This window comes from Neomonachus schauinslandi, chromosome 12, assembly GCF_002201575.2.
Source record: "Neomonachus schauinslandi chromosome 12, ASM220157v2, whole genome shotgun sequence".
Classification (NCBI taxonomy): Eukaryota; Metazoa; Chordata; class Mammalia; order Carnivora; family Phocidae; genus Neomonachus; species Neomonachus schauinslandi.
In genome coordinates this window covers 17,059,242-17,081,244 of record NC_058414.1, presented here as the reverse complement: position 1 = coordinate 17,081,244, position 22,003 = coordinate 17,059,242, and the positions used below count along the sequence as shown (strand labels likewise).

The 22,003-nt window shown below is 39.3% G+C and overlaps 1 protein-coding gene across 1 annotated transcript in view; it reads left to right on the top strand.

Annotated features, from left to right (window-relative positions):
• Nucleotides 1-128: 128 nt before the first annotated feature.
• The window catches only part of PRKAR2B (protein kinase cAMP-dependent type II regulatory subunit beta), an 88,484-nt gene continuing 66,609 nt past the window's right edge, over nt 129-22,003 (top strand). Inside the window, exon 1 of the mRNA XM_021682941.2 lies at nt 129-494. Within this exon, the coding sequence (XP_021538616.2) occupies nt 191-494 (304 nt within the window). The 5' untranslated portion in view covers nt 129-190. The remainder of the gene's footprint in view (nt 495-22,003) is intronic.

Below are 22,003 nucleotides of genomic sequence, written 5' to 3'. Positions count from 1 at the left end.
GGCGGCGGGCGCCTGGGCGCCGCCCTCGCCGCCTCCCCGGACCGGCCGGCGGCCCGGCGGCCACCGAGCGAGCGCGGAAGCGGGTAGCGCCCCCAGCGCCGTCCGCGCTCGCTCGGCGGCCGCGGGGCCGCAGGCCGGTCCGGGGAGGCGGCGAGGGCGGCGCCCAGGCGCCCGCCGCCCGGCAGGCAGGATGAGCATCGAGATCCCCGCGGGACTGACGGAGCTGCTGCAGGGCTTCACGGTGGAGGTGCTGAGGCACCAGCCCGCGGACCTGCTGGAGTTCGCGCTGCAGCACTTCACGCGCCTGCAGCAGGAGAACGAGCGCAAAGGCGCCGCGCGCTTCGGCCATGAGGGCAGGACCTGGGGGGACGCGGGCGCCGCCGCCGGGGGCGGCACCCCCAGTAAGGGGGTCAACTTCGCCGAGGAGCCCATGCACACCGACTCCGAGAACGGGGAGGAGGAGGAGGAGGCCGCGGAAGCCGGGGCGTTCAATGGTGAGGACCCGACCCCCTGCGCGCCCCCGCTCGCCCGCACCGTTCCCCCTTCGCTCTAGAATCCCGCAGCTTTGCTCACCTTCCTCTCCCCGCGTTCGCCGCCTTCCCTACCTTCCCATCTCGCCCACCCCCTCAGCATCCATTTCTGTCTTTCCCACTCGCCCACCTTCCTACTCGGCTTTCGAGTCGTGCCCTCCCCCTCCTCCCCTCCTCTGGAGGTGGTGGGGCGCTGAAAGGGTACGGCTGTCTGTCCAGGTGCCTCCTCTCGTCCTGGGCTCGCCCGCAGAGGACGGCGGGTGTGGGGTGGGCATCTGAAAGACAACTCTCACTGTGTTGGAGAGATTTCGCTGGACGGATACCATTGTGCGTAAAGGAAACTGGCCCACTTGGCATCCTCTTGCAGCCCTTGTATTTATTAATGGAGTGTCCAAACAGAAAAGGCGAAGGGTATTCAGTTGGATTGTGTTTGCTGTCGTTAAGACTGCATAGTCACTAAAAGGAGCATGAAATTGTATTCACTGGGGCAGAACAAAATTTGTGGTAATAACTTTGACATTCTTGGAAACAGAGTAATCTATTATTTTCCAATTTACCAATACCGCGTTGTGTTATTTTTGGACACACAACAAAGGATCCTGTTTAGCCTGCAACTCATGGGGTCTTTGGAATGAGGAAACGGACTAATGGTTTGCTTTTTATTTAAAACAAACATTCAATGATTTGGTGCCTTTTTAAAAAAAGTGTGTGAAAAACGCTGTAGGAAGTTCTGAAAGCTTGTTGGTTGTCTTTAGAATGAAAAGTCAGTGAGTAATTGTAAGGACTGTGCCAGACACAAGCTAGAAAGAATGAATGGGAAAGAAAAAGGAATTTTCTCAAATAGCTGCTCCTGGCAAGTCCCACCCCTTCTGCTTACAACCCTTTTTCCCTAACACACACAGACACACACGCACAGTTACAGCCTCCTGTATTTACACCACATGCCTAAATCCCATCTTTATGACATCCCAAGCTAAAATACCACGGTGTGCAAGTGTTTTCTCTTTGTGGTGGAAGACAAACAAGCATTTCAGCATTGCACCAGTCTGTATTTATTTACACTGCTTGTGGTTTGTGTGTCTGCAGTGTATTCCATATAATGAAAACGTTTTAAAGTGTCATTTCCTTGAGTGTTCCTAGGAAGGTGTTTTCTTTGTAAATTTGTTGAAATGTGTTTTAGAATTAATGTATTTTTAGCTTGTCTGAAACGATCACAAAAACCCTGGACATTAGTGTTCTATGAAGATAAAAAAGGGAAATTGTTACTTTAAAAATGTTAATTTTTGACTCTTTAGTGTTTCCAGGGATAATATGATCACAGTCTTAATTGTTCTTTTTGCACAAGAATTTAATCAAATGCTTTCCTTGCTAGAACTAAGGAAAAGGTAAAAGAAGGCATATTTTATTTTATTTATTTATTTATTTTAAAGATTTTATTTATTTATTTGAGAGAGAGAGAGCATGAGAGGGGGGAGGGTCGGGAGGGTCAGAGGGAGAAGCAGACTCCCCGCCGAGCAGGGAGCCCGATGCGGGACTCCATCCAGGGACTCCAGGATCATGACCTGAGCCGAAGGCAGTCGCTTAACCAACTGAGCCACCCAGGCGCCCAAGAAGGCATATTTTAAACAGAGGGGAAGGAGAAGCTAATAATGGATGATACAGAAAGGGCAGAAGCATCTAATACTTCTTTTATGCTCCTGGCACAGGCTTGCACACACACGTACATGCACTTGCACACACACAAAGGAAGAAAAGAGGATTCATTTCCCAGGTTGCAGGAAACAAGGAACTAAGGGAGGTGGGAAAAAACCTATATATGTTTGGTATGATTTATTGTTAGTATAACTAAAGTATTTTCTTTGTACTACAGGAGTTTTGAAGTACTTTGCTTTGATGATTCCGTTTTCTCCTTACAACAATGTAGATTGTACACAAAACAGATTTTATTTCCATTTTGTAATGAATAAGCCATTAACTTCTAAACAGCAGGAATCGTTTTATATGGTTTTATGTTCTCCAAGGCACCTTTATTGTAAAAATTACTCTGTGTGAGTTTTAATGAATACTCGTTAACCAGTTGCACTATTTATTTTCCACCCTTACCCACAAGGACTTTAAAACTTTCTGACTGCAACCAAATACAATTTGATCATTATCTGATACACATATATGCATATGTAACAGAAACTTTGGCAATGGTACTTCCCTCTATTAGGTGCCTTAGAAAATATCGACTAGAGTATCTCCTATTTTAACAAATTCTGTCTTATTATTACTATCTTTAAGTATGTAAATTGTGTTGAGAGCTGCAGTTAAAAAAAAATTATAGGCTACCATGGGTTGACAGACATTTTTGTAAAGGGCTAGACAGTAAATATTTTACGTTCTGTGAGCAACATATAGTCTTCATCGAATATTCCTTTTTAAAAAAAAAAAAATACATATTTTCTCTGGAAGTTGGGGTTGTACAAAATTAGCCACAAACCAAGGCCATAGTTTGCTGGCCCCTGGCTGGAGGGGGGGGAAAAAGTCAAAATAGTGCTGTTGGAAAACAAATAAACAGAAATACAAGTGAGCCTATCAATTTAATGTTTAGGTGCAAAAATTGCCAAAATATAAAAACATCAGATACCAGGTAATTCTCCTACCATAGCATAGTAAAGAGTAAGTACTAGAAGGCAAGTCTTAATTTACTGTGACCCAGCACAAAACCAACTGTGGGTCACCAATTTCTTAATTTTTGTATGCATCTCAAGAAGTTTGATTTAGAAATGAATATTACCTGGTACTGCTCTTGGAGAGCAGTTTTGAATAGGTTGGGGAGGTGGGACATAGGGTCCTTTTTTTTTTTTTTAACAGACATCCCAGGTCATTCTGATATTCATTGTTCCCTGACCACACTGTGAGAAACACTGATCAACAGATAGTGATCATAATGTCTTTGTCTTACCAACATTTAAAAAAGTGGCCACCGTTTATTGACCTTGGCCGTGTGCTAGGCATTATCTAAATGCTCTGATTCATTATCCTGGCTGTATCCTGGCTGTCACTTGCCCAGTGTTTCATAGCTAGTGTACTGCAAAACCGGGATTGAAACACAGGTGGGCCTGGCTCCATCCCTCTGCTCTTAACTCCCAGGTTTTATCTCTGGAAGGGGCTGGGGCCAGCATCACTTGAGCATCCCTTTTGTGTCAAACTCTACCTGAGACTCTTGATGTGTTTTGTCTATAAGGCTCTGCAAAGTGAACTTGTCCAGGGTTACACACAGGGCTAGTAATTAGCAGAGCCTGGTTTCTTACTCACATCTGTCTGACCCAAGACCATCGGAGAATTCATCCTAAATGAAACTTGTCCAATGGACTGACTCACAGGTCAGGTTTTCCTGGTTATTTTTCCAGTAATGGTGATGAATTTGCATGGATTGGTTAGTACCCACTCTCATGAATCCCTTTAAGACAAGTGATGGTATTTATGAGAGGTTGGGCAAATTTTTGACCATGAGACTGCTGCCCATTTGACTCACGTAGGGGATCAAGCATATGACCTTGACCTCAGTGTGGTGGTGGGATCAAGTAAGTGAGCTAGGGTCTGGTAGCACTGGGCAAAATGGTCAAATGGGTGAAGGTGGTCTACTTCCTTCCCGTCTTTGCAAAGAATCCCTTTCTCTGCTGGTAGCTGTCCCATTTCTTTCCTGTTTTCTAATTTTATTCTATTCCTTTCAGTTTGCTATCAATTCTGGTTAAAAGGGCAGCCTTTAGGTGTTAGAATGATAATAGCGTATGGTAATAACCCTTCCTGGGAACTCTTGAAGTTCTGAAAGAAGCTATAGTGGCCTACCTCTGCCCCATCCAAGGGAAAGCAAATAAAGCATGACATGTCGCTTCTGAAAGGATAGTGTCCCCAGGCTTAGACTATATTAGAAGGGTTAACAGCAGGCCAAAGAGTTGGATCAGTACTAATTTGGAGTGGAATCTATGGTAATTAATGGTTTCGTGCAGGCATCATTGTGAGATCTTGTGTTGCTCAATAATTTCTTCAGTGAAATTGCTGAAATTATAAAATGAAGTAAATAAAATTCCAAATTACGCCTATAAATTGACAAGTGGTCAGAAAAAAATTAAATTACATGTGGGTATGAAAAGCAATCAAACTGAAAGAAAAAGAACTGTATATAAAATACAGAAGAACTAATTTTCCATATTGTGGAAGAAAAATGTAGAGTTCAAAGTAAATACCTCAAAAATTTAAATATCTTATAAAGCAAGCATGTCAAGATATATAAATAGAAATTCACCATGTACAAACTATGATTTAATCCTCTTAACTCTGACCTATGTCAAACCTTTGTTGGAGAATCATATCTAGCTATGATGTTTTTTACAATTTAAAGGGAATGTGGGGAATTTATAAGAGGTCTTTAAAATCACACAAAATATAGGAAAGTTGGAGCTCATGGTGGTGGCAGGGGGAGATTAAGAGAACAAATTTATTTCATGAGAGAAATGGTTGCTTAAGGAGCGGTTGGAAGAATAGTCACGTATCGAAGAAGTTTTCTTAGAGGATTATGAGCAAATATTCTTTACCTCTATATGTCTGCTACAGAATCAGAAGAACTAAGCTTCATTGTAACTTGAAGAATAGAGCTCAAAAGTTCAGCTGTCTGAAGTGGCTTATGTGGTCTTCCTGAAATGAGTTGGCAAAAGGGATCAGGGCAGTAGGTATATTAGCTCCCTAAGAATCTGCTGTGAGAATGTTCTTCACCGAGCTCAAACTGGGAGTACAGAACACTTTGACTGATTGACTTCTTGGTCTCACTGAGAGCAGGAACTTGCAGAGAATCATCATAGCTGTAATGAATTGCTCCTTTGGCTGATTTATTAGGCTCCCTTTTATCTCTGTGTTCTTACCTAAGAACCTGCTCTCTCGGTGGCTGCTAGAGATGATTATGAGACAAAGCAGCCAATTGTTAGCTCTTCATCCACCTCTTCAGTTCATTTCACTGGTCTGAAAATGTTCATGAAAGTCAGACGACATTCAGTTTCCTTCACGTATGAAGCGCTGTGCTAGGCATATTGACATATTATCATACTAATAGTCCTTACCTCGTAAGGTTGTTAGAGGATAAATGGATTGATATTTATAAGGGCCTCAGGACCAGTGCACATAGCCAGCATTGTTTCCGTGTAAGACAAATGATCTCATTAACATGAAATCTTTCAGAAGTGTAAACTTCTTACAGAATAGCAATTTCATTGTTATTTTGGGGAAATGAATTTAGTGTTTGCACTTTTTAGAGAAATGAAGTAGGAAATGAGCTTACGTGGCATTTCCCACTTAGGATTTAATGTGAAGTTATGTTGCACAGTAATAAAACCCACATCCTTTCAGCTCATAATTTGTAGCTAAGAGCTGCAGAATTTTATAATTAATGAGACTTTATGGTCTTTGGCTATTAGAAATTTACATGGTAAGTTTTAAATTTATATGGTAGTTTTGAATCCTCCTGAAATGGGAATCACATCATTCATTACAATGGCTAAAATATTGAAGCCATTATTTTAATTATGAGCATAAAACAGTGATAGAGAAGATTTAAAAGAGATTTTGAGTTTAGATGGTAATTGTGGTTTTCAAAGTTGAACAGTGAAGACATTATCCATTTTAATAGTAGTATTAAGTGAATACTTTAGGGAAATCAAATGACTTGAAATAGTGTCCTGTCTCAAACTCTTACCCATCTGTTAACTTTAGACCTGGAGAAGAGGGAGGAAGGGAGGAAGAGAGGAGTAACATCAGTTGGGACTTGCGGAAGGTTCTTCGACTAATCTATACCTTGAAGAGAGCATAGAATGAGAACACCTGAACAAAAAGTGAAGGATACTTTAATTTGTCTACCAGTCTTAAAAATCAAACTGTTCAACCATTATTTAATGTAAGACAGTTATAAGCTTTCCATTTGAGGTTGCACGTACAGTGACATGCTGTGTCTGGGTGGGATGGAATAAATATTTAATGGTTATTATTGTTGCAAATCCCATTCCATGGGTTCCAGTAAATTTCCAGCTGTCAAGATTTTGTTCCTAGCTGCCTCAAGAAAAGCAAATGTGTTTCTTTTTCAACTGTGTAAATGCCAACAAGAGACCTTTGAATTCCTCAATAAGAAGCTTATTTGTGGGCCCATTAAGGAAGTCATTTAATGAGAGTAGTAGCAATTAGAGAAAAGCCTGTGGTGGAGCTTGGGATTCAGTGAAGGAGTTTGACTGCGGGGTCTACCTGAGTAGTGTCTACACTCAGTTGATACCAGCAAGGGGCTGGGACCTCGGGTGGCCTGTTAGCAGAAGGAATGAATGAAAGTTGAAGATAGAATGCTGTGCTCATTCACTCATTTACTCACTGCAGAAATATTGAGTGCCAATTCCTTTTATTATTTATTTATTTATTTATTTATTTTTAAAGATTTTATTTATTTGACAGAGAGAGACACAGTGAGAGAGGGAACACAAGCAGGGGGAGTGGGAGAGGGAGAAGCAGGCTTCCCGCGGAGCAGGGAGCCTGATGTGGGGCTCCATCCCAGGACCCTGGGATCATGACCTGAGCCGAAGGCAGACGCTTAACGACTGAGCCACCCAGGCGCCCCTCCTTCCTTTTTTTTTAAAGAAAAAAGAAATGATTATTCTCTTAAGTTTACTATCTCTGGACTTAAGAAACAATCCTTTTGTCAGATACTGTCTTCTAGATAGTATATGTAATCTATTTCATTTAACAGATGGGGCAGCTAAGAGCCAGAGAAGTTCCTTGCCCCAATTTAGTTGATTTTGGTCTTCTTTGTTCATAGAACTAACCCTTACATTATTTATATTAACTTACATATAAATTCTCTCTTCCATCAAGGTGGTAGTTAAGGTTTAAAAGCCAAGGCTAACAAGAAGTACTTTTGTTCTCTTACCTTCAGAATTACCAATTTTTTTGTTCTTTGATTTTTTTTTTCATTGCAGTGAAATCTAATACAAACTTTATTTTTATGTCAATTGCTTAAGGACAAATAATGGGAAAGAAAACAGTGCGGTGATTTTTCTGAGTTGGATGAATTATCACTATGTTCTTGGTCCTATTCTTATAGTCCTTTTGGTTTCATCCATACCATTTAGGTATGGTTGAAATAGTCGAAAAAACCCATATAAAAATCTCACTATGATGCTGATCATTATCTTTATTTTATGGGAGCAAGTTTTGTGTTTCGGAAATTCAAAATGACTCAGACTGTTCCATTATGTAATTATTTTGTGGAAAGAATTTGAGCTAAATTTTTTAGGTCATGGCTTATATGAAAACAAAACAATCTAAAAAAAATCGGAACTATAAACACAGTTGGTGTAACATTTATAAATGTTTCAGCAATAGGCACTGCCATGTGTAACTTAATATGTTTGGAAACTTAAAAGAAATCATTCCAGTTGCTGCTGTTTAAAAATGTTTCTGCATTTAAAAAAAAGACAAAAGGTCAAAATATAAACACATGTTCCACATAAAAGTGAAGCCAAGAAGATATACTGTATACAGTTATTCCCGTATCCGTTTGGCTAGGGCCTGACATTGTTTAATTTACATTAGCTGTTCCAAGACAAAATAGTTCATGGGAGTGTTACTGAGGGATTTTTTTTTTTAATATAAAAAAGAAGGCAAAAAGCTTCCATGTGCTTAAATACATTTCAGTTGGACCCAAAAAGCATCTTTCCAAAAGGTGAAGCTGAATTAAAACATGACTCAGTTGTTTCATTTCAGTTACTTTAGAAAGCTAATGTTTGTTAAATGATGCTCCTTTTATTTAATAATAATTGTTAACATTTTTGGTGGCTTAAGTGCCAGACACTGGACAAGGCCATTTATACATGTACCATTTAGCCCTCCCCAAGTTAAGTGATGGAGTCAGGATTTGAACCTGACCTTGAGTTCAGAGCCCATCTCCTTAATTGTGGTACACTTCATTTTCAGTAATTCCTATAGCAGGACCATGGTTGAAAAGAACCACAAATCAAAAAATAAGCTCTCTACTTTTGCCTCTAAAAATTTACAGTCTAGCCAAGTACTGATCTGTACCTTTTACAATTTGTTTTCTCTGTTTCACTCAAATTTGCACTTCATATACTTTAGAAACTTGATAAGGTATTTATTTTTAGAAATGAACACCAGATATATTGAGCTGTTTATTTCTCAAAACTTTTTTGCTACCTCACTAGCAGAAGGTATTTGAGTATGCACTCTCATTATATGTCTTTATAAGTGTTATACATGTACTATTTTATTAGCTTATTTTGTATATGATAAAGCACCCCACAATATGAACTTTGAAAGGAAGAAGTAAAAAGTAAGAAGTAAAATGCATGCCAAAGATTGCCTTATGCTCTGCATGAACCATTTTGGAGACCACAACTTAACTTGATAGTCTATTGTATGTAAGGTGGCTGTGATCAACTTTGCTTTCCTGATTTAAGCTGCTAGATTATAAAGGACCTGCAGGTAGATAGGGTCGTGTGTGTGTGTGTGTGTGTGTGTGTGTGTGTGTTAATAGACATTCATTATTAGATAAGTTAATTGTTTGATTCAACAGAAGTTTGGCAGAATAAAGAGGAAAATCCTATCTTATAAAAAGGAAATAAGGTAAGATCCAGGCTTTTTCTTTTAAACCTGTATTCCTGTCTGCATCTCGAAGTCCAACCTAGATTGTGGAGTACTTGTGCCCTTGGTGCAAATTTTGGGGATGTGACAAAGAGAATCATCTCATATTATAGGTGTTTAGTTAAGAATCACTAAATCATGCACATGCGAATCAGAATTAGAAGAAAATCAAAGTTTAAACAGTTTAAAGAAATGCAGTTCCATAGCGTATCTCAGGAGGGACAGCTCTGGAGATGATAGTTGGTCAGGAGGGAGACTTTTCAAGAGCTCCTTTTTGGTAACCTTTGAAAAAATGATTATGATAAACTTGTATTACCTATTAAATAAATTTTAACTGTAAAAAGACATGAAAGGCAAGTCTTTTGTAGATATCCACTAAATAGTAAATAAAGGACGGACAGCCTTTAGAAGCACACAGTAAGGTGTTCAGTGGATATATTCTTCACAAATACTCTTGTGTGAGTTATTTTTTTGGTTCTTAGTGCCCAGTCCTCTGTCCTTAACGTTCTGCCAAATCCTGCTCCTTTTCCAGAGGTTAACTTATATTTCACCCTATAAATGATCTTCACAGGATTCTCTGTTGCATTAATGCTATATAAGGATGGCAGGACGAATATGCTATACATCAGCATAAGCTTTGTGGCCGTGAGGTGTCCTCACCACAGGCGGGCGGGAATATGTAGGCACATGCTCTCTCCCTCCAAAGCTTTCCTGCCCACAGGAGGTGCTCCAGTGTATCTTAAATTAACCTCAGTTGAATACTAAATGTGTAATAATCGTAAAGGTCCATAAATGTGTATTTCTAAAGTGATTGAAACCTTCTGAAGGCATGTAAACATTTAAAATAGTCTCCTAATAATCCATTACATTAATGCATTTTAAAATGTTTTCATGAAATGGAAATGCCTTAGCCTATCTTCAGATTCAGAGAATTACACTTCATTATATTAAGAAATGAGGTTTTATCATATATTGGCCTGATACTTGGTCATTCTGCAAAATGCAAAAGAACACAGGTACAGAGGTTTGTCTAGTGGGTAAGGATTTCTAATAGAATGTTTCTTTTTTTTTTTTTAATATTTTTTTATTTATTTGACAGAGAGAGACACAGCGAGAGAGGGAACACAAGCAGGGGGAGTGGGAGAGGGAGAAGCAGGCTTCCCGCGGAGCAGGGAGCCCGATGCGGGGCTGGATCCCAGGACCCTGGGATCATGACCTGAGCCGAAGGCAGACGCTCAACGACTGAGCCACCCAGGCGCCCCAGAATGTTTCTTGTTTTTTTTAAGATTTATTTTATTTTAGAGAGAAAGAGAGAGCAGGGTGGGGGGAGGAGCAGAGGGAAAGAATCTCAAGCAGACTCCCCGCTAAGCTAAGCGGGGAGCCTGTTGCAAAGCCTTGCATCTCAAGACCCTGAGATCCTGACCTGAGCTGAAATCAAGAGGTGGCTGCTTAACCGACTGAGCCATCCAGGCACCCCTCTAATAGAATGTTTCTCATTGAGGACACATTCTGACCCACCCAAACTTCCATGTTACTGCTTCTGCTTTATATGAGCCCCATGCTAAATCTGAATCTTGTCTGTGGCCCTGAACCTGCTTTGTCCTTTTTTTTTTTTTAATCTCGGCCTTTCGTCATCATTCCTACCTCCTTTATTGCATGAATTCTGCCCACCCCCCAAGGCTCACTTGCCCTTTGGCTTTTCCCCCAGCACCAGCACAGACCTCCCCTGTCTTTGAGATTCAGACTGACATCTCTGCATGCTTACCAGCCATCCCCACTTACATGCTCCAGATAATTTTGTCCTAAACTGAAAATGTGATCTTCTGCCTCATTCCCTCCCTGTACTACCATGTCATTCTCTTTTTTTTTTTTTCTCCTCCACTAATGTGAGAAATATGGTCAGTAGAGCCCCTTGTGCTCTGCCTCACATTTGTTAAACTCGGTAGTTTATGGAAAACAGATAGATTGCGTTTAGTTGCTGAAAATTTATAGTGATGTGAAAAATCAGAAACAATGGAAACTCAAAAAAAAAAATAGGACTGACTTCGGCACGGATTCTGGATCTGAATCCTGGCTCTGCCACTGATAACTTTTGGCACCTTGAGCGAGTTACTTTGCCATCTGTGTCTCAGTTGCCTCCTCCATGAAATGGGAATAATGATAGTACCCACCAGAGAGGGTTGTTGTAAGAATTAAATGGGGTAACAGTATTTGGCATATACTAAACGTTATATATAGTTTTGTTAAAGAGAGGGAGGGAAAGCGAAAGAGACAGTAGGCGAGCTCTAAAAGTCAGTGAGAACATGACACTTTTTAAAAATGAAGTTTGATTGGAAATGTAAGAATCTGGAGATTGCAATCAAGGCATAGTGATGGTACTTTTTCCAAAAAAAAAGTTATTAATGAAAAGTATAAAAGTAAAGTCTTTTAGCTAAGTGTTTCAGACTTTAACAAGCCTGGGCTCCTTTAAATCTCAAGTCCTTCTTGAATTCCATTTGAAATGCAAGGTAAATAGTCCAACTTAAAAAAAGTTTTAAAAACAATGGCATAAAGCTTTGCTTTGTTTTCACACCATCCCCTCCCTTGGGAATCCGCGGTTAACTGGCAGAATAAATAAATACGTGTGTGCAGTAGCTCCCATGTTTATGGTTTCATTTAAGTTTTCACAAGTCATTTTAAAACATCTTAGGAAAATGTAGGTAGAAGTCTTGAAAATAGTCACTTTATTTAAATGAGGCAGATGCTTATAGTAAAAATATGAATATGTGCCTGAAATATAAATTAATTGGAAAAAATAGTTGTATTAAATTGACAGCTTGTTGCCATTTCCTCGTGTCATAATATTTATGAACACTAAGCTCATGGTGGGACAGATTTCTACCTCCCGAAGTTTTACATTACAATGTAGTTTTATGCTGAAAACCCAGAATTCTCTACTTGCTCCACTACATATTGCTATCTCTATATATTTTTAGAAGGAAAAAAAGACCGTCCTTTTGGATACCTTTGTTTCTCAATGGAGTTGTTCACAGGTCTTTGATTTCTTATTTGACTATCACTAATGACAGTTTATCAACAAGGCAATATTAGGACTTTTGATCCATAATAAGTCTTAAAATGATTTCTTTGTAATCCCTTAAAAAGAATCCAAAAGGTATTTCAGTGTTTGAATTCTAATCAAAACTCATTTGTAAAAAGAGTGTTCTGTGAAAAATATTTTAAGAGTACGTTTAGCATCAAAAGGGTACAAAGTTTCAGTTAACACAAGATGAAAGAGTTCTGGAGATCTTCTGTATGGCATCCTCCTAGCTACTGATACTATATCATATACTTGAAATTGGCTCAGAGGATAGGGGTTAAATTAAATCTTCACACACACACACATACACAAGGTAACTACGTAGAGGTGATGGAGAAGTTATTTAGCTTGACTGGGGTGATCTTTTCAAAACTTATATCAAAACATCAAGTTGTACATCTTAAATATCTACAGTTTTTATATGTCAAAGATCATAAAGTTAAAAAAAATACAATGTGAATTAATCTGATAGTGTCAGAGCATATTTGAGAGATTTTTATCTGCCAACACTAAGTAGAGCAGAACATTTTTTCCTTTTGTTTATTGTGAGACATTTCCACTATACAGAGAGGAACAGAGACTAAGTAAGGAACACGTAAGTCATCTCCTAGCTTTTACAAATTTTAACATTTTTTAATGTTTTATTTTAGTCTTTTTGAGAGAGAGAGAGAGAGAGCGAGAGTGTGCACACAAGGGTTGGGGAGGGGCAGAGGGAGACGAAGAGAATCCCAAGTAGGCTCCACATCCAGCATGGAGCCATCATGGGGCTTAATCTCAAGACCCTGAGATCATGACCTGAGCCGAAATCAAGAGTCAGATGCTTAGCTGACTGAGCCACCTAGGTGCCCCTATTTTGCGTATTTTCAAAGTTTGTATGAATTGTGTCATAAAAGTTTCATTTATGTAAGTTACAATTTTCCACTTTATTTTTGAGAATAGTTTTTGATTCATGTAGCTTTAGTTCATTTATTTTAGACTGCTATGTAGTATACCTTTGTATAAATAGAAGCTTTATCTACTCTTTGATAAATACTTTGGGTATTTCCAATTTGTTGGAAACAAATTACAGTCTGTAGCGAATATTGTGTGTGTGTGTGTGTGTGTGTGTTATGCATATGTACTAGAATTTGAAAGGTGGTTTTCAAAGTGTGGTCTGGGGACCCCTTGAAGGATCATTCCCTCCCAACCCTAGACTTTTTCAGGGAGTCTCTGAGGTGAAAACTATAACAACAACAACAATGTTCTTTGCCTTTTCCCCCTTCTCATTCTGTCATAAGTGTGTATAGTAGAGTTTTTCAGAGGGTACATGATACATGATATTGTAACATCTGAAAGTAGCAGCAGATATGAGAACCCAATTTTCTTCCATTTATATTGGATTTGCAAAAATGTAAAACAAAGTCATTCTTTTTACTAAATTTTGCTTGTTTTGGAAAATATAGTGATCTTCCCTAAAAAAATGTTATTTATAATACCAGGTATTGTTTTGCTGTTGGTAGTTTTAAATGAAATATTGTTTAAATTTATCAATTTTAATTTCTAGTATGACAAATAGCAATGAATATGACTCATAAAAGCAAATAATTTTTAAGAGTGGACAGAGGTTTTGAGACCAAAAAATTTCAGAACTGCTACTCTAGGATAAACACCTCAGCGAGGAAAGGCTGGTTGTAGGGGGTGCAGAGCTGAAACATACGCCTCATGCTGCCATTTTGCTCCGTTAAGTTGTTAAACTACTTCACTTCTCAGCAGAGTGTAAGAGTTCCTAGTTTTCCACGCTAACATTTGCTATGGTCAGATTTTAACAAACTTTGCCAAGAGGATGCATGTTAGATAGAATCTCATGGTGAATTGAATTTGCTAGTTCCTGATTACTAGTAACACTGAGCATCTTTTTATGTTCATTGACCATAATTGTAGTTTGTCTTCTGTGGAAAATTTTTTTGTTCTGTGCCATTTTTCTTACCCAACTGATGGTGTTTTTCTTACTGATTTGTAGGAGGATTTCTTTCCTTCCCTCCTTTCTTTTTCTTTCCTCTTACTAATATTCTGGTTATTAATCCTTTGCTGGTAACATGCATTGGGAAAATCTTCTTCCAGTCTTGGGTTGTCTTTTCATCAGAATTTCGTAATTTTAAGTTTCTTAATTTCTAAATTTTAAGTTGAGTTTCATATTTAAGATTTTAATCCATTGATAATATATTTCTGTGTATGGTTTGAAAGGGGAATTTCATTTTATTTTTTAAAATATGCATCATTTATTGACTTTTTTCCCCATTGATTTTTAAATATCAAATTTCCATATATACTTTGTGAATGTACTTAACATCTCTAGTCTGTTCTGTTGTTTTTTTTCTATCCTTCATCAATACCTCTTTACCTAATTAAGATTAATATGACTTTATATGGTGTTGGTATATGGTAAGGAGGGTAACTCTCACCTTATTTTTTTTCAGAATTGCTTATTCATAGGTTTTTATTATTCCATAGATCTTTTAGGATAAGCTTTTTAAATTTTGTGAAAACTTTATTGGCAGTTTTATTGGAATTATACTTGATTTATAAACAAATTTGGAGAGAAAAGACATTTTAATAACATTGAGTCTTAAATTATCCGTGAACATGATATATCTCCATTTATTCAGTCTTCCTTTAATTTTCTCCGTAAAGGTTTTTCCTATCTTTTCTTGGTTTTATTTCATTTTTGTTCTTACAACTAGGATTTCTTTCTGTTATGTATTCTATTATGTCATTACTGATAATATATAAAAGGAACTGTTAAAACTCAATAATGAAATTCCAATCAAACTGAGTAAGAGACTTGACTAGTTCAATGGAAAAGACATCAGAATGGCCAGTAAGCACATAGGATGGTGCTCGGTATTTTTAGTTAATCAAGGATATGAAAGTGAAAACCACAAGGATACACCATTCAACACACACAAGAATGGCTAAAATAAGAAGACATTCCCTATGTTGTCAAAGATATGGAGTAACTAGAACTCTCATACATTGCTGCGAGAGTGTAAAATGGTACAAACGCTTAGGAAAACTGTGGGTTTTTATGAAGTTAAACATTTCCCACCTATGACCCAGCAATCCCACTCTAGGCATTTACTCAAGAGAAATAAACACATATGTTCACAAAAAGGCTTGTATATAAATATTTATAGACACTTTATTCAAAATAACCCAAACTGGAAACAACCCAAATGCCCATCAGCAAGAGAATAGGTAATCAAATTGTGATGTATTTATGCAATGGAATACCCTCAGCAATAAAAAAGAACAAACTATTGATCCTCTGAACAGCTAGAATGAATCTCACATTTATATGAAATTCAAAGAAAGGCAAAGCTAAATATGGTGATAGAGATCCTAATAGTAGCTTCCTATGGGATAGTGGGGATTGACTGTGTAAGGTGGCTCATGGCACCTTCTCAGGATGCTGTAAATGTTTATATCTTTTTTTTAAGATTTTATTTTTAAATAATCTGCACACCCAATGTGGGGCTTGAATTTACAACCCCGAGATTAAGAGTTGCACATTCTATTGACTGAGCCAGACAGGCAAAATGTTTATGTCTTGACTGGAGTGTTGGTTACATAAATGTGTACATTTGTCAAAATCCTTCATATTGTGCATTTCATTGTATGTCACATTCACCTTGATTTTTTAAAAAAATGGAAACATGGATCTCTTGAAGTCCTCTTTTCCATATTTTAAGTAAAAATTACCATTGTTTCCTACACTAATTGTCTTGTGAAATTTTTCATTATTTCTGTTGGACACTAACATCTGGGTTACATTTTCATAATAATGAGGCATAAATGAGATTGCTTTTTGCTCCTTGTACAAAAAGCCAAAGGTTAGTTAAGCTCTACTGTTTTTAAATCTATTTTATATTTTCACCCAATACTGTATTTTAATTTACAGGTTTCACGAATTTAATACTTGTGTGAATATCACTTACATTTGTCCATATAATCGCTGTCAGGGAGCACCACTATGGTATTAATTTCTATTGGCACTATTCATTCAGTATTTGTTGAACCTAATGTATTTCAAGCAGTGTTCTAGATGCTGGGGATACAGTAGTGAAGCAGACAGACAAGGAAGGAGCCCGCCCTCACAGAGCTTACAGATCAGGGCGGGGAAGCTGACAATAAACATAATACCCTAAATCCCTTGAGATAGCACTTATAGCTCTGGGAGGAACTCTTTTTTGTTTGTTTGTTTGTTTAAGATTTTATTTGAGAGAGAAAGGGAGCACAAGTTGGGGGTGAGGAAGGGGAGAGGGAGAAGCAGACTCCCCACTGAGCAGAGAGCCCGATTTCTGGGGCTCCATCCCAAGACCCTGAGATCATGACTTGAGCCAAAGGCAGATGCTAAACCGATTTGAGCCACCCAAGTGTCCCTAGGAGGAGTTCTTGAGGGGAACTGGAGGGAGCTCCTCTCAACTGGGTGTTCACAGAGAGGCTTCGGAGGAGGCATCTGAGCTGAGACTAGGATAGCAGGAACATCTTCATTCTGTGAAGCGATGGAGAGGGTTTGAATGTAGGTATTTTCTATAACTGTACCTTTATGATTAGACCAACCTTAATCATATCCCCAGATTATTTTCTCGGTTGGTCTCCATTTCAAAGCCCTTATATTTTTCTTAATTACCTTTTTCTGAGTCTGTTTTGTTGTGACTTTATGAATGTGTGACACTTAGAACTCTTGTAACTTTGGGCTTTCTTGATATTAGTAGTAGTCCAGTCTGGATTGTTCACTCTTACCAACAGACCATTCTGTCTCCAAAAATATGCCCTTTGTACATATTTGACCACGTATGTTTAGAAGAGACCGTTTCAGGGGCACTTGGGTGGCTCAGTTGGTGGAGCATCCCAATCTTGATTTCAGCTCAGGTCATGATCTCAGGGTGGTGAGATTGAGCCCTGTGTAAGGGTTCCGGCTGGGTATAGAGCCTGCTAGGGATTGTATCCTCCTCCTCCTCTCCCTCCTCGCCTCCCTCTTGCACATGTGCACTCTTGCTCAAAAAAAAAAAAAAAAAAAAGCTGTAAGAAGAGGGACCATTTCAATATGCACAGAAACAGAGATTGAATTTATGTAGTTTTGACAGTGGCCCTTCTTATATCTTACTTCTCTCCTGAGCTCACATTTTAGAATCCTGAAAGTATTTGGGATTCTTTCTCTCAGCATTGTTACTACATCCACTCTCTGTGTCGTTCTGTAAGTTTAGCAACCTTAGGACTCTCCTAGCTGAGACTATTTTTTCTGTTCCTTAGAGGAATTAAAAAGTTGAGAATCAAGTTCATTCATAAGCAAAAGCAAGTAGGTGTGGTTTTTTCCTAGTGTAATAATATTTTATTGGTATTTTAAAATATCAGTTATATTTTGAGGAGTTTGGTTTATGAATAGAAAGAACGAAAATGTGTATCTTTTTAGTGGTCCTGCAAGCTCTGGTACTTTCTAAAAGCTCGAGTGTCTGTATTTTATCTGACTATGTCAGCCTCCAGCCATGTTCCCTATGTCTAGGTGGGTTGGACACCTGACCTCATGCTGTATAATCAGAAAGGAAGAAGAAAACTGGTTCCCCAAATGCCTGCCTCTCCCACAATTCCCATTATGTCTGATCACAAGTACTTTGAGGGTACATGGCTTATAATCTGTGTCTCCTCGGGACCAAGACTGGGATGCTCTGGAGAGTACCCTCCAACTGTAGTTCTGTCCTAGTCCCCAGCAGCCCCTCTAGGAGCCGAATCCCAGTGGATTCTTGGGCACCATGCATCCATCTGGAAACAAACTCAGAGGCTCACAAGGACAGCACAACTAGAGTATCTCTGATTACTTATGAAGATGGTCAAAGCTCCTCATCCTTTAACAAAAACATATAGAAAATAAGTGGTCCTTTTCAGTGTCAGGAATTAAATATGTATAAGAAAGTTTGAAAAGGTGCTTGTTAGGTTAATGAGCAAAATATTTCAGGCTTTGTTGTTTATTTGCTTTTTTTGCTGTCCGTCTTTTAAAAAGTTAATTCTTCCTTGGTTCAGGGGTGAAGCTTACTTCACTTTTAATTTTCGAAACACAAGCATAAAAGAATTTAATTCATTCTGAGCTAAGTGTGTACTGTGTCAAAGATAATTAGCTAACATGGTCTCAATTTACATAATTTCTAGAATCTTTTATTTAGACAGTTAACAGATTCAGAAAGTGTTTACTGCTAGAAAAGGCAACTAATAGGAAAATAGGGATGCTAATTATTTGGTCAACTCCAAGATTATTGTGTACATCTCCCTTCAGGGTGTAGGAACACTTCTGCAAAAGGTCCATTTCACTGATGTGCTCCAGTATAGACAGGGTGATTGTGTGTGTGTGTGTGTGTGTTTAGTGACCAAAGACACAACTTAGGGCTCTTATTTCTTTAACTTGGAGCTTCTTTCCCAGTATTATGCTCAGAGATGCAAACTATATGCACTGCTATCAACCTGGCTTGCTTTTTTTTTTTGGAAGGAAACCAGAAGTAGCTTTATTATTTTTTTCAAACTTAATTTTTAAATTTTTTATTAACATATAATGTATTATTTGTTTCAGGGGCACAGGTCTGTGATTCATCAGTCTTAACACAATTCACAGTGCTCACCATAGTACATACCCTCCCCAATGTCCATCACCCATTTCCCTCCCTTCCCCTATGATCCTGTTTTATTGAATTCCACATATCAGTGAGATCATATGATAATTGTCTTTCTCTGATTGACTTATTTTGCTTAGCATACCCTCTAGTTCCATCTGCGTCATCGCAAATGGCAAGATTTCATTTTTTGATGGCTGCATAATATTCCAGTGTGTGTGTGTGTGTGTGTGTGTGTGTGTGTGTGTGTGTGTGTGTATACATTCGTCTGTTGATGGCCATGTAGGTTCTTTCCATAGTTTGGCTAATGTGGACGTTGCTGCTATAAACATTGGGGTGCACATACCCCTTCGGTTCCCTACATTTTTATCTTTGGGGTAAATACCTAGTAGTGCAATTGCGGGGTCATAGGGTAGCTCTATTTTCAACTTTTTGAGGAACCTCCATACTGTTTTCCAGAGTGGCTGCACCAGCTTGCATTCCCACCAACAGTGTAGGAGGGTTCCCCTTTCTCCACATCCCCGCCAACATCTGTCATTTCCTGACTTATTAATTTTCCTGGTTTGCTTTTTTGAAGACCAAACTCATTGGATCACGCTTTCAATTGACTGCTTTTGTTTTTTTTTGTTTGTTTGGTGGGCAGCAAAGCAAAGTTTATTGAGTGATAGTACAAAGCTTGAAGAGGGGCACCTGGGTGGCTCAGTCAGTTAAGCAGCTGCCTTTGGCTCAGGTCATGATCCTGGGGTCCTGGGATTGACGGAGCCCCACATGGGGTTCCCTACTCAGCAGGGAGCCCGTTTCTCCCTCTCCTCCCAGCTTGTACTCTGTCTCGCTGTCTCTCTCCCTCAAATAAAATCTTTATAAACAAAACAAAGCTGCTGAAGAGGGAGGGAGGGGACCCTGCTTTTATTTTTATAGAATTTAAGTTGTTTTAGTCTTCTATGGAATTTCTAATTTACCTGAATTTTTTGGTTAGGTAGCTTTTTGGCGTGGTGTAAGCCCTTCAGTCATTGTATTTGGAAATATGACAGGACTTGGTCAAGCTCTTCAGGGACAAGGACTTTTACCTGTTCAGGGCCCCACATCCACACTCAGTAGAGCAAGTAAAATGACTGGGACGAGGAGACTTGCTCTGTTGATTCATGCTGAGGTGTTCACTTAGTGTTGCTTGTCTGCCAGGCATAAAGAGGTGAGAAGATAAGTAGGTCCTGCTGGTACCAGTGGGGGCTTGAGTCACAGGTATGGGAAGCTCTTTTCACTGCCAGGAATAGAGAGGCTCATTCAGTTTACGTCATATCATGGAGCATTTTTCTTGTAAGGACGCTCTGAGATGAAAGAAGGCTTGAATCAGTTATACTTCTGGGTCTCCTGGGAGCAGAGGAGTTAAGACTAATCTGGTGGGATATAGTTTGGGAATGGAGGGGATCACTGGTTAGACAAGCATGTAGCTATTCAGAGAAACACAGGACTCTCAGTATTCCCCTGGGATGGCATTTGGGAGAAAATCAAACCTGTATAAATATTTCTGTATTTTTCCTTGAGGATTCACTAAGATCTCCAAAAATGTTAGGAGTTTAGTATATTCTTAAATCATATTTGCTTGTTTTTTCAGGCAGATAATACATTTCCTATTTTTTTAGTTCTGTATTCTCCTAGTCTCCAGTAGTGTGTGTGTGTGCGTGCGTGCGTGTGTGTGTGTGTGTCCGTGCGCGCGCGCGCGCGTAGGTAAATACAGAATACCCACAGGATAGGAACATCTGAAGGTGGAAACTGAGAGTCTGGGAAAACTAAATTTGGCTTGTCACGTTTGAAAACATCATCTGTTAACCTTTTTGTTTTTGTGAGTTTATACTGCTTTTTACATAGTATATTTTGAAAGTGGTAATATTAAAATTGATCATATTAGCTCACAATAAATAAACCTGTCTCTCACATTTGAATAGGAATTTGTAGCTTACAGGCACTTTCAAAGATTTTTTTCTTTTTTTAAGTTCTTCAGTTTTTTTTGGTTTTTGTGGGGTTTTTTAAGTTCTTTTCTGAAGTTCTTTTAAAATTCTTTCCTAAAGGAGGCAGACAGGTCTTCTTTTCATATTTTAAAAGTTGAGAATTTAAGTCAGTGTGACACCATCCATTCCCTGGCCCCCTGACTCCAGTTGGTGGCCCTGCCGTGTGGCAGCCCTCGCTGTCAGGGGCTCAGAATGTCAGCAGTGTCCTTCCTCGCCTTCGTCCTGCTCCCGTTCTCTGCACTTAGTTCCTGAGAGACAGAGTGGCATGCACACTGGAGCCAGATGTCCATGGCTTTCTTCGCAGCAAGGCTTCCACCCTGAATCGCAACCTTTTTCCCCGTTTCGGTAGCTAGACTGAAATAATCTAGAGAAATTGTGGAGGTTACAGTTAGCTTGCCAAAAGTTTGTGCAGGGAACACTTGTGCTCCATCCCTGCAAGTGGGCATGGAGGGATGTGGATATAAGGGATGAAGTTCTTGGTAATTGTTGTCAAAACCCATTGTTAACCGGGACACCTGGGTGGCTCAGTTGGTTAAGCATCTGCCTTCAGCTCAGGTCATGATCCCAGGGTCCTGGGATCCAGCCCCGCACTGGGCTCCTTGCTCGACTGGGAGTCTGCTTCTCCCTCTGCCTGCCGCTCCTCCTGCTTGTGCTCTCTCTCTCTGTCAAATAAATAATAACATTTAACAATTTTTTTTTAAAGATTTTATTTATTTATTTGAGAGAGAGAATGAGATAGAGAGCATGAGAGGGGGGAGGGTCAGAGAGAGAGGCAGACTCCCCGCTGAGCAGGGAGCCCGACGTGGGACTCGATCCCGGGACTCCAGGATCATGACCCGAGCCGAAGGCAGTCGCTTAACCAACTGAGCCACCCAGGCGCCCTAAATAATAACATTTAAAACAAAAACAAAAACAAAACCCAGTGTTTACCTTGACTACTGCACTACTTGCCTGGTGCGCCCCTCTCCTTAACTGTCCGACCCCACACCCCATTCACTACGGGGAGATGGAAGTGATGGTCATATAACTCGTCTACCCACAGTTTAAAAATTGAGACAAGTTCTAGCAAAAATA